This window comes from Bombus vancouverensis, chromosome 8 (genome assembly GCF_051014615.1).
Source record: "Bombus vancouverensis nearcticus chromosome 8, iyBomVanc1_principal, whole genome shotgun sequence".
Taxonomy (NCBI): Eukaryota; Metazoa; Arthropoda; class Insecta; order Hymenoptera; family Apidae; genus Bombus; species Bombus vancouverensis.
Window position 1 is genome coordinate 7,840,406 of NC_134918.1, and position 13,620 is coordinate 7,854,025.

The following is a 13,620-nucleotide window of genomic DNA, read 5'->3' on the forward strand; positions in this document are numbered from 1 at the left end:
TTTGTTTTCTATACCCGTTTGGAAGCATCGAGAAGGTTCCAAACGCCGTTGCTAGGCAGTTTCTGCTTGAAGTTTGATTATTAATACAACGTCTTCTTCTTCTACAGAACCTAACAACCTAACCCCAACCTAACCCCAACCTAACCCCAATCTTCGACTTCTTTTTTCGCGTAGAATCACCCCCTTTCCGCTTGTACCATCAGTTACCAACCACCCTGTATATCTTTTCGTATATGATTATAAATTTCTCTGGTGTCTTAGTTTTTTCTAAAATAATATTGTAATCATTGCTGAGAATTTACAAGTAAAAAGTTCTAGCTGTGTAGTTTGTTCGATTGATGTTTCGATTGAAGGTTAACTTACCAATAAATGATGAGCATGATAGTGATACGACCAAGTCGTGGCAGCTTGAAGAGATGTAGGACAGTGTATTGATTATGCGATTGATCCTTCTCATTCATCGCCTTGCAACTTTTCTCAAATTCGTCGAATATTTCTTGCTTCACCTCTTTACCGTTCACTTTAGCGAAGTTTTTCAGCATCTCGATCGCTTTGTCCACCCTGCCACTGGTTATGTACCAACTACGGAAGTATATGAAATACGCAAACGTTATAAAAGCCTGTAAGAAATTTTCAAAATCATCACTTTCACCAACCTTTTGTATCGACAAACTTTTTGTGCAAATTTGAATAGAGCTGTCTAGTTACGCATCAATCATTTATTTTGTACAGCTAAAAATGTGATGGCTTATCGAGAGAAAGATGTTGACCTTGAGATGTTTTATTATGTTTTATTTACGAGACAGAGGAATCGATGTAATAACCGATCCCAAGATAGTATGTATTGCTGGATAAAATATTACCCAATTTAATTCAGCTATAATTTTGGAATTTTTATGGTCCGGTCTCAAAGGACTTTTGATGTTTTAAGAGAAACTTTAACGTAAAAGAAATTTCTTATATTTCTTTGAGGATTATTTTTAAAGAATTTTCCGATGATACGAAGATACAAAAATAATCCAAAGGACGAGGTAAGATTAAATGTCTACTATACTATCGTATACTAATTTACTTACGAAATTTCTTTGTATTATATTTTTATAATGAAAAAGAAATTGGAATTAAACTACCGTGCACTTTCAGGAACAATCCATGGTCCTACAAACGCAACCACCATAGGACACGCGGTGACCATGCTGAGGATCCTCCAATTTGAGATCCAATATGCGATCCAAGGCAAAAGACTCGAGGCTGCCGCGAAATAAAGTCCAAACGACATGTTCGCTACCAGAGTTCGATATTTCGGACCGACATATTCGATCACTGAAAGAATAATTCGTGATATCGTTATTGTATTACATCGTTATAGAAATCTTCCCAAATGTTTCGTCAATTTCGTTTCTTCATTTGATACAATAATATTGTTTCCTTATTTCCTTTAGGTTTGTCCTTTCTTCGTTTTTTACCAATCTAATTTCAAATATTCAGACTTATTTGTAGATTTTATAAATCATTAACATCGACAATGTAAGATCGTTTTGAATTAAAAAGAATTTTAAAAGGAACACTGCTTTCATCTCAATATCGAACGGAGAGTGCCTCAGTAATCGTGGTATAACCGAAGATTATTCTCCATAGGGAAATAGGTCACTCGAAAGATACAATTTCATACCAGAAAAGTATACAGAATTAAGTATCCTGTCGTTTAAAATAAAATATCTTAAAGTATCCCTAGACACATGTAATTTTAATACCAAACTAGATATACAATTACACAACAAATTTCAAATTACGAGATATAATTCCAAAATATAAAGTTTCAGTAAAATCATTTACCATTAAATATCTTAAAATTGATATCGTAAAATTCGAATAAAAATTTGACTTAAGAAAAAACAAACCGACATAGGGCAATAAACATTTATTCAAACAGGTCATAAATAGTTAATCGTTACGTAAAACGGGACCGATACCGGTGCCTCATTATTAGGTCATAAATTATAGTTTTCCTATTCTCAACAGCTTTTTCTCTCTTATAATTTTCTCGATGACTCACCGATAATGAAAAGCACGTTGAAGCAGTTATCGAACGAGGTACCGACGACTAATCTCGCCAGACAGAAGCTCCAGAAGCTGTTGCAAAACGCAGTGCCGACAGACGCGACGAAACCAACCGCGTTACACGCAACCAACGCCGGAATTCTGCCACAATGGTCGGCTATGTAACCAAATATTAAGCCTCCAAGAATGCTGCCGACGAAGAAGGCCGATTGTGCTGCTGAGCCGAGGAATGCGTGGTCGCATACCCATTCCAGCTGAAACAGAAAAGGGGGATGCTTTACGATTGCGGCTAGTTATGAAAAAACACCGCGTGGTTGGAAAATCGATAGAAGGTGAAGAGAATAAGGAAGACGACGAAAGGACGAGTAATAAATTCCGTAGTTTTTTAATATCATCAGAATTGAGAACCTGAGTCGTAGGTTAGTTAATTGTAGTCTTTTGGTAATATTTTTAGTAATAAAATAGTAGAGGTAGTTTGCATAATTCTTGGATATGATTAGAGAATTTGTCATAGTGGAAGGAATATAAATTTGTTAAGTAGAAGATAGTATCTCCCGATTTAAGTAGAACTTTTTTAGTGATAAAATAGCAGAAATAGAAATTAGAAATAATAATAATAACAATAAATATTCGATAAAAATGTCTTGAGTCGTAAGAAGTTACCAAGTGCGTATTTATACGTTCAATTCGAAATATCTGTCTATTGTACAGTTGTAACTTTCACTTTTCGATTTATGCGATATTATATAAACGGATTCATGTTCGTGATTTAATACGCCGAGACGTACAAATAATTAAGGATGACAAGGTTAATTTTATGTTCCGCTATAAACGAGCTCTGTTAAGATGCAAACAGCATAACAAGTAATTACACCTACGTCTAAGTTCGTGCAACCAACAAGGACTTCTTTTATAATGACTGCATTATATGCTATCGTCAGCAGCTTTACGAAAGACCGTAAATATTTATAGAACGACGGTTCCAACAGTTTTAATTTAAATAAAAATTTGTTAATCGGTGTCGAAAGTTTGAAGTTACTTTATATAAAGAATATAATTTTCTCTTGTGATTTTACCTCGACAGCTATAGATTTGTATGGTATCATCGTGTGATTAAAGGTCCATCCATATTGGCATGGTTTTATTGGCCAGGATGGGTCTGCCTCTCTGATACCACTCTCCAATATGTCGGTATAGTTCACATTGTACATGTTACATCGCGAAAACGAAGTCGCACCTTCCGCCAGCAATTCCTCACTCGACGCTGGAGGGATCGATAGTGCAATCCTACATAAAACAAGAATACGTTACATTAACGATGATGAAATTTGCAAGAAGTATTTTTAAGAATACTAATTTTCCTTTGATTTTCTTATCTTTTTTTAAATAACCAAGGAAAAATGACAGCAAATGGTAGAGAGAGAGAGAGAGAAATTGGAAAAATAAGATGAAAATTCTACTCAAAAGTGCGTAGTTTTTAATCCTAATCTTAAATTAGTCCAATTCCTTGAAACTTAATTCGAATCCTATTTAAATAAAAAAAGTGACAAAAGTAATATACATAACAATATAAAAATCTATAATAATTTCTCTAATAAAGAATAACGACGATATCAGTAACAGTAATAACACATTATCTTTAATAGTGTTTACATTTTTGCATTTTTAAATTTTCTGTAAAAATAAAATTCGCATAAAAATCCGCGGCCTACTTATTATTTATAAATCTGCTGTTTCAAAAAAAAAAAAAAAAAAAATCAAAAATGGGAAAGGTGAAAGAATAAAGTACCAGGAAAACAAAAGCACAAAATACAAAAGAGGAAAAGAGACAATGACCGTAAAAATAGGAACAAAGGCAAGAGCTGGAAGGACGATCGTCCCGTATCTGTTGCACTCCGAGGCATTCGAATTGTGTTGGGATTTAATTACCGATCGCTGCACGTATCGGTGAGTCTATTTCCAGACAAATAAACGGTACGCGGGGAGATTCGAGAAATTATGCGAAACGAAAAAGAATTTCCTAGCCGATCAGTTCGCGGAACACGTGAACGTCTAGAATCTGCCGGAGGTCGTCGACCAAACTGGTTTCCGGCGGGCCCCCGGAACGCTAAGAAACCGTCGATCTACAAAGCGATAGTTTCGCCTTGGCCAGGGTGATTCAATGGAAAACAAGCGTAACGAACGATTTTCCTCGTTGACGCATCGCAGAAAACCAGATCTCGCGTGCGTCGTCAAGAATGGTAACACGATTCGTTGGAATCGTGCCATTCAGACTTCCTATCCTTTCACCGGTAATTCCTTACGTTCTTGAAATAGAACACGTGAAAAAGACGTTGATAATAGTATAACTATGGAATCGCGATTTCCAACTATTTTTATCTCGTCGCAAACTGGTTACAGGTATCTCCCCCACTCCCGTACGACACGATATTTACATATGCATTTACATATACAACGCGATACCTGGGTTTTCCTGATTCAATAAACACAGTTGTTTCGTGCAAGTTATCAGATATTATATTGTGGTTTTAAAGAAACAAATTGTCGCGATGCGATACGTTATCACAGCTGAGAAAATGGAAATCTCCGTGCAAGTGGAAGATTCTGTCGTCGAGAATATTTATTGCGACCTGCATGGAAAACAAACAGGCTTTCGAGAAGCCTGGTTTAAACTACGTGCACGTGACTTGAACAGATATGTACATATGCATGTAAATTGTCTCCTATAGAAGGTGGTTAATTCTAGACATCGAAAGGAACGTCTTTAATGAAAACATGTATTGATTTGTTATACGATCAACATGATTATTGACCATTTCGATCTGCCCGAGCTGAAAATGTCTATCGCGTAACAGGGTAAATTCGAACATAAAGAAACTATGTAGGATCGTTCGTTACGTATAACTCAATAATTCAAATAAGACAAATTGCACATAAAGTGTCACTTACTTTTGTTTGTCTGTGAGGTTCCATCGTTCGAGTTCCGGAACGGTACACCAGTGTTCAGCTGGCAATAGCGTGATGAAGAACTGCGTGAAGTAGAGGAACGCGTAGACGAAGGTGAAGGGCAGGAGCATGATGAAAAGGAACCATTGGTAGCGGCTGGCCTCGCCAACGTACGGTAGTATGTCGTCGAAGGTTTCGATCTTCGGACGTTCGCCCTCCTCGGCTTTTACGGACTCCACCATGACTGTCATTATCTCGATATCTGCGAATCAATGATCCTCGATCACCTACTTAACTCGAATTACACGTTACGAGGAAACTAAGTTCAAGGTGAATGGGGTATTATTAGCTCGTCGAATAAATTCGTGTTGCAATGCGTTCATACCTTTTTATGTGTTTTACGAATACAGATCGATAAACGATCAAGGTGATCGATCTTATGATATACAGTGGCTCACGGAAGTACTCGAACACTTTCATATTACGAAACGTTCTATAATTTCGTTAGCACTCTAACGAGATACGATTATCGAGATTATAATAGTAAAATTTGGAATCAATCTGAGATTGTATATTGAAGATATATATACATGAGACAATGTATATATATTTCGCAAATATATATGTTAAATGAAAAATTAATATGTATATAACACATGATGATGATTTTACTACGTACATCGTGGCTTATTATTCTTATTAATTTAGCGAATAATTGACTGCTCAAATACTCTGGTAATTTTTATATATAAAATAACAATAATATATGTTTCCAATAAATATATGAAATTTCTATATACACGTTTAGATCTGTTTCAAATTTTCTCAATGTAATTACGACGATCGTGTCTCACTTCAGTGTCAATGAAATCTCAAAGTGTCTCGTATAAAAATCACCAAAGGTTTGTTTAAGTGCCCGAGTACTTTCACGTGAGCGACTGTTGTTTTAGTAGCAAGTTCTCTTATGTCTATCTCTTCGTTACATTTAGCCGGATAATTTCTCATGTTTATCAACGTGTTATGATGTTTCTCTTATTAAGCGGAGAAATCTCTTCTTCGCTAAATTTTCTTAAACGGGTTCAAGGTGAGGTGAACCACATTGTTGAAATCAAGATGAAGAAGATGAAATCTAAAGTCGAGATGAAAGGAAGTAGATGTTTGTATTGTCTAGATATATTGCCATGCTACTTTTTGACACGATATAATCTTAGGTAAAGGCTAATTCAAGGTGATACAGAGTGTACTGGAAAAAGTGATTTGAATTTGCTAGAGAGGAAGAGAAAAGGAAAGATCCTTGAACATTTTTGCAAGGTTATTGCAAAATGGAGGATACTATCGAAGGCTTATTGCTGTCACTTGTACGTTCTAACTGGAGTGTCCTTTAAATAATTTGCTTCTTATTAGATCCTTTTTGCAAATAGGAAGATAATATTTTTGGGACGTGAGGATTGTTAAATAAAAATGTAATGTAATCAGATGTAAATTGTCATTGGAACAGAAGAGTTTGTTTAGAAGAAATGATCATGAAATACACAAAATGTATCGTGCGTAATGTGTAAATAATAATTAATTCTAAAGGCAATTAATGAAAATTTTAAATAATAGAGCACCATACCTCCGGTTCCTGCTTATTTTGACACTGTGCAGAATGTCGCACGATTGTTGCCTTTTTTTTTTTAAAGATTATTCAGTTAAGAAACAAGCACCAATAAAAAAGCAATTATAGTTAATTATTAAAAAATCCAAGTAGGTATTACATAAATAAAATTATCAAGGAAGATATTTATCGTAAAGATTGTGTGCTTATGAAAGAAGTAAACGAAATTATTGTAGCGCCATAGTAATTTGTATGAATCTTTGAATCTTGTTTAAATAAAATTTTCGATAAAAATTTGATTCTATCAGTGAACGATTACTACAGTTAATTACTGGATAATTAAAACAAGTAAGTAAAATTATTGTTACAATAATCCCGACAAATTCGTGATATTATTCAACTAGAATCGTTAAGAAAAAATTCGACACCGTTAGCGAACGCCATTTTACTTTTACTTCACGAAGGCCAACGTTATAAACGTTGAATCAAGAGCAATCATTTTCAATATAAAATATACGCGCGAAAGCTTTTGCTCCCTTTGATAATTGAATCCTTAATTTGCCGCCAATTAAACTCTTTCCCAACCACCTTCGTCTTCTAAGAAACCTTTTATACCCCAAAGAGAAATCCCCTTTTGCACAAACTCGCTTTTTTTCAACCATCGTACAACACGATATGATATTTACACCGTGCAATTTACACGATTCAGATCTCAATCTTGCAAATCATTTCGAAAATAGATCGATGATTAAATCGATTATAAAATCGTCCCTGCAAGTTTTAATTGATTAATTATTTCTTTATTTGATGAAATATTATTTATTATTTAAATATCGTTAATTTACTGGCGTTCAATGAAATTTCTCGTAGAATTAAGTTCGTTTAAAATATTATTAATTTAATGACATTTTTTGTAAGATAATTGCGGTTAGATTTGATCTTTCACGAAATCTACGAGATGATCGCGTTCGATTAATCACCGATGTAGCGCATATATAAAACATTTAAAACAGTCCATACATAGATGTTTCATAAGTGTAGATGGTTATTTATTACGGTTCTGTGTAATTAATGTTCGTTGCGATTACCACGAACTTAGATAAAAAAAAGAGTATTAATGACGAGAGAACCGGAAGTGACCAGTCCGTGACATAACTGTTATTTTCTAGAGGCTTGGTAACATTTGCATAAATTATTTCGCGTATACTGTAACGCACTTTACGTTACAACGGTATGCCGATGGACACGAGAAAAGAATTTTTCTGCCACAAATTGAATGGCATTTTTGGCGATAATGATTGTGTGGAATGATGACTACTTTAATTGAGATTCTAATCGAGATTCAAGTGATATATGAAGTTTGTACTTTCCAATAGGATACATTGAGAAAAATGTCTTCGAAAGAGAATATGCTATTTTTGAATACACCATTTTTTAATAAGTCTAACAAATTCTGGATCTTTTAATTCACAAGGTTGCAAATCTCCAAATTGTTCAGTCTGAATTTTCGAATCTTCTAATCTCACGATCTTTGAATTTTCTAATCTTCGAATCATTAAAAATCCTAATTTTCATAGAATTTTCAAGGAAGCTATAAAATAAAAATATAAAATATAAAATAAGAAAATTTGAAAAAGATACATAATGCGTTCGATCCAACACCATTTGCTGATAGTAAAAAAAAAAAAAAAAAAGATAAAAGAAATTGTATGCAAAATACGTAAACGTATTATAGTAAGTATTAGTCAATTATAGCAGATTGCTATCATTAATCAGTAATTATCCGAGTCGTAGCTGCATCTGTATATACATGAAGTATACAACACTAAAAATACATTTTCCTTAACAAAAATACTGAATAAACACATTCCTACGTAGCAACTAGTCAGCTGTGATAAATTGTTCGCTTTGAACAACGATCGACTAAGTTAGCATTGATTTCCGGATTGTGCGTAAAGCGTGCAATAAAACGAACACGTGTTTATCCCTAACGTTAAGCCAGGACCACCTAAATTAATACGAATTTTCCCATCAGGTACCGTCCTTATTCTGACAAAAAAATGCAAGCGATATTTGTGCATGTAAATAATTTGTCTGTGTGTATATATAATAACTTATATGAAACAAGTATTGCGATATTTCTCGTACATTGCTAGATATAATGATTTTAAATAATTCTGGCTCAAAAATTCGATTAAGAATTACATTGCAATTTCTAGAAAATTGTTACAACATTAAAAAAGCGAGATCCCTTAGAATATGGTATATCAAAAAAATCTTACAACCAATAATTTTACGATTAAAAAATGTAAGAAACCTCCCCAAAGTAATCGATCCGTGAAATTAATGAGAAACGTATGCTCCAGCAAAAGCTACGCGTGAATATTGAACACAGCTTCAAAACCGACCTTTTCCGATTGAAAACGCATAGCAGAGTAGCAATAACTCGTCCACCGACGCACCAATGAAAATGGAGGCTCGTAACGATCGTCATAACTCGAGTGACTTAACGATCTCAGGACGATCGTTATCGACCGATCGCTTCCGTTCCGGCCTGGACGTTTAACAACGAGGACAAGCGTGTGTCAAACGTTCTCGGTAACCGGTTACACAAAAGTGCGCACCTTGAACAACTATTACATCCCAGAACTAATTAATAAGAGCGATCACGGCTAGCATGGATACATATAGTTTGCATACGTGATTTTTCCCTGCGGGGCCAGTTTTCTCGCCTTCGAATCGATCAGGGAAAGCGATCGTGATCGCGATCGAGCCATTGAAATTCATTCGATGCACACGAGATACAGCATGGCGTTTTGATCTCGCGGAACTCGCACAAACTACAAAGTCAAACTTACAGACTCGTAACAATACAAAGTGGAACGATCGTTTGGTTTCACTTCCAACCGTAAGTCTTCCTATTGATTGGTGTTCTTCTTGGTCGTAAGGGAAAACGAAGAAAAGAAAGGAAAGAAATCTGTTATTAATATTGGAATACCATCGTTTTCGAGGAATTATCGTTCTATTTATTTATTTATAATGGCGTTATCGAGTTAATTGTTTCTTAATATGATACATTAAAACACTTATTGTAGTCGATAGAAACAGAAATTTTATTTAAGATTGCAATCCCAATTATCTGATTTTCCTGACGGACAATTTATATGGATCGATTGGAATTCATATAACAAGAGTTCACCAATTTTCTTCGCTACTCATCATTTTTCGTTCGCGTGATACGAGCTCACGTTCAAGTGAGTGCTTCAAATCGGTAAAAGTTCGATTAATTAATCGAGTTCTACCATATTTAACGCGAATAAGCTTTTGCATAATAAGCAACGAATGAAATAAAAATTTGTTGTAATACACAATGAGTAAGTTAGATTAATTATCGCTTTATATGATAAAGTCCATGGTCCAGCGACAACGTTGGAATTATTTTTTTCTTATTCATCTTGGAATTTATGATTGTTTACGGCGTTCTTTTTTGCGACAAATTGAGCTTATGGAAGTAATTTCTCTTCTAGAAAAATTGAACGCTAACGCCGTGTGCCAGGATGATGCAAGAACTAGTGTACAAAGAGTTAATCATTTTGGCTTCTGAAAGACTACATGAGTCACGGTTGTCCTATTCTTGTTGCTTAATTGCAGTGTTTGACCACCTGTTCTAGAATAGTGAGTTTACCTCTCACTGATCGGAATCGATTGGTATTTTGTAGTACAGTGCTTTGTTAGTCGATCGTGGCATTTAAACATACCAAGTTCATCGAGGAGAAGGCAGTTTTCTAAGTTTACGTTCTTTAGAAAAACATAATTTTATCATTAAAACGTCCGACCTTTTGATACCCATCTAAATATGTTATACATAGTCACGATAAATATCACGATAATGGATAAGTATATATAGTCGCGTTTCTGTTCCAATAAAAGTGAACACTATCGATGAACACTAAGTGATGCTATCGAAAACACTTGTATATTTTTAGAAATTCCAAAAACAACAAATCCGATGTCAGTGATTTTGTCTGATTTGCTAGTTTCTAGCGTTAAGATTGAATACACAGCTGGCAAATTTTCTATTTCAAAGATCTATTTAACTTTGTGATTAAACAGCTTTCTACAAAGTTTTGCGGATTTGTTAGTTATCTTCGAAAGAATAAGCAAGCTTTAAAGGACTTTGATCTAGTAAGTTTATTCCTCTTCAACCTTATACTTAATCATCAAGTAACGCTATAATTAGAAAATCAACATAAATGGATTTATCATATTTCTTCTGTCTAACCTTCTTTAAAATAATTAGCTGTTAAATGAGCCAGAGTTCTAGGAAATCTCCGATGCTGTTGATCTTCAACGAGATACAGATATCTGACAGATACTATCAAAATTCTATAGACGTCTATCCTTCAACTCTCAGCATACCAATATTTATGCCATCATCGACGTTTCTTCACAAAGGGTCCTTAAAGAACTTTATGATTCTGTTACTCCTAAGTTACTTTGTACTGTTATATTTTTGTCATAATAGTGCCTACTAGAAATGTTTACCTAGTATATAAGTTTCACTATTATTACCATTCTATCGTATGTTGTACTCGGAGTTAGTCACAGTTTCTCAGAAACGTCTAACTTACTCTTAGTTATTCTGGCACAGACGCTGTGTTTCACTTACTGAAAAAATAAACAAAAGAAGCAAAATGATGTACGTAATATACTAAAACATTCTAAGATACCGTGGTAATTTTTCTATTTCTTGTGTAAATCATTTCAACTTGTTTTTTTAATGTTTTTATTCCTAATTGGTACACCGAAATGGATGTAGCAAATGTATATCACGGTATTATCCAAATAGCCTAATATCCGAACGTTCTATTATCCAAACACAATATTTCTTCGTAACGAATGCCCTTTTCCGTTTCAAATATGTACATACGTATGTCGTCAGTGTTCATACACAATGTACTCTTTCCTTGATTTGATTCATTGAATTGTGATTATACGAATTTGGTATGAAACTAGGAAGCGATCTAACTATCGCAGGAAAATACGATGTAAACGAGAAAACTGGAAAGTGATGTAAGCGCAACAAAATTAGCAAAAATACACGATATTGGAGAAGCCAGAGTCACAGACATTAAAGGAAGAAAAACATAATTGAAAATTCTTCAAAGCACGTAGATTCCTCGAATGTTGGCAACGGTAGAAAGCCGCAAGTATTCCGATGTAATGAAATGTTTCACGTAGACGATAATAATGGCGATTTTATATAAATGAAAACAGCAGACGAAAACTCTAATAAAAAGATATCTTCTCATGCCGAAGCACTCGTGGCACTCGTAGAAGAACTCCGATAATTCCAAGTACGATAAAGAACGTAACTCTGTGTAGTTATTTACGTTGAAAAAATTATCTGATTATGGATTCATAAATATTTAAAGAATCTGTCGATTACTCTTAAACTGTATTTGGATAAATGAAATTTCGTCTTCCTATTATTTCAGAAAAGAGAGGCTCTACTACATTGTCTGCAGTATGTTTCTAATAATTAGTAAAATATCTGAACTAAATAAATGTAGACGTGAAAGTCACTGCACATCAGTATATTAAGGGTCAACACAAATACACTGACTGTCACATCACGAAGACATTTTAAAGAACTAATAAGGACAAAATTGTTTATTTAACAAGTCAAAATCTCGATCAATTAACGGACCACCATTATATCGTGATATTTAACGAAACTTCCAATCTTAATAGCCATATATTATTATATTATAGCAGTGTTATAGCAGTCATTGATATTATAGCAGGCTCGGATTTTAATTAAATTGGTCGTGAAAGTGAGAAGAAGTAAAGAGACCGAGTAATCACGAAGAAAAGGTATGTATGTAACTTGATCGAAGCAAATACTAAGCATTTAGTTGTTATCTTCAACGAGGGAAATTTGATCATCTAAGTAGGTTATCGACGCAAGTGTTAATGAGAGATAAAACACGATTGGAGCAATGAAAGAACTTCATTCTTTTTCCTTCTTCGCAAAATAGCAAATATACAGTAGCTCACATGAAAATATCTGAATATTTGTGCAAACATTTTGTAAATATATCATGTGTATTATGTTCGCGATCAATGAATATCGCAGTAGCTCCTATATGAGTTTTCAGATTGACTAAAAATTTGACTGACCTACAATAGTCATGTCTCATTCCGATACTAAAGAAATTTTTAAATATTTTATGTAACGCATACAATAAAGATACGTAAGTTATCTATGCTAAATGCTGAAATACTTATAGAAGTCCTTTATGGATATAGTAGATATTATAATATGTGTGTTAGGCGAAACATTTTGAAGTTTAATTATCACCGTAATGAGACACGGCTAAGATAACACAGGTACGGTTATATCGAACAAGTTTTTCCCGATATACTTCATAATGTTCCGTGTAACAGATAACATACATTATACACCAAAGCCTTTTACGACCAGCGTTCAAATACTTTCACGACGAACCACTGTACCAAAATTCAAGTCTCACGCGACACATCGATACGAATGATCGGTGCAAACAAACGTTTACCTTTTCCACGATCGTCCAAGAGCAACGCGAAACTTCACTAGGCGTATCACAAATCTAGTCGTGGTTTTGTTTCTAAAACGAGAAACTCTCTGCAGAAGTCACAGAAATAAAATGAAATCAAGCTTCTTCACTTTTGTCCGACTCGATAAGTCGATTTCGAACAAACTTTACTCTCTTCTTCTTCTTCTTCTTCTTCTTCTTCCGGATGTCTTTTCACTGTTTCAACAGGATAAAACGGAAATGGGAAAAATAACAAAAAAAAAATCGCGGATCGCAACGACTCTCGTGATCCTGTGATCCAAGTCCAGGACACGTGCTCGATCTCGATCGTCACAATGATCTTGGGTGCACGGATCCTCGATTTTTCGGACGCCGCGCTACATCGTCGTTTAAAAGGGGGCACGCACCGACTGTTCGCCGCGTGGACAATTAGCGGGG

The 13,620-nt window shown here is 34.6% G+C and overlaps 1 protein-coding gene across 2 annotated transcripts in view; it reads right to left on the minus strand.

The window, feature by feature from the left end:
- The window catches only part of LOC117157477 (carcinine transporter-like), a 19,016-nt gene extending 5,448 nt beyond the window's left edge, over positions 1 to 13,568 (minus strand). Inside the window, exons 1-6 of one of the 2 annotated variants that reach the window (XM_076620787.1) lie at positions 13,183 to 13,566; positions 5,011 to 5,269; positions 3,138 to 3,348; positions 2,057 to 2,315; positions 1,131 to 1,323; positions 364 to 582 (exon numbers count right to left, since the gene is read on the minus strand). In XM_076620787.1, coding sequence (XP_076476902.1) covers positions 364 to 582; positions 1,131 to 1,323; positions 2,057 to 2,315; positions 3,138 to 3,348; positions 5,011 to 5,258 — 1,130 coding nt within the window. In that variant the 5' untranslated portion in view covers positions 5,259 to 5,269; positions 13,183 to 13,566. Of the gene's footprint in view, positions 1 to 363; positions 583 to 1,130; positions 1,324 to 2,056; positions 2,316 to 3,137; positions 3,349 to 5,010; positions 5,270 to 13,182 lie in introns of both variants that reach the window. The other variant, XM_076620788.1, reaches the window with a different exon arrangement.
- Positions 13,569 to 13,620: the final 52 nt, after the last annotated feature.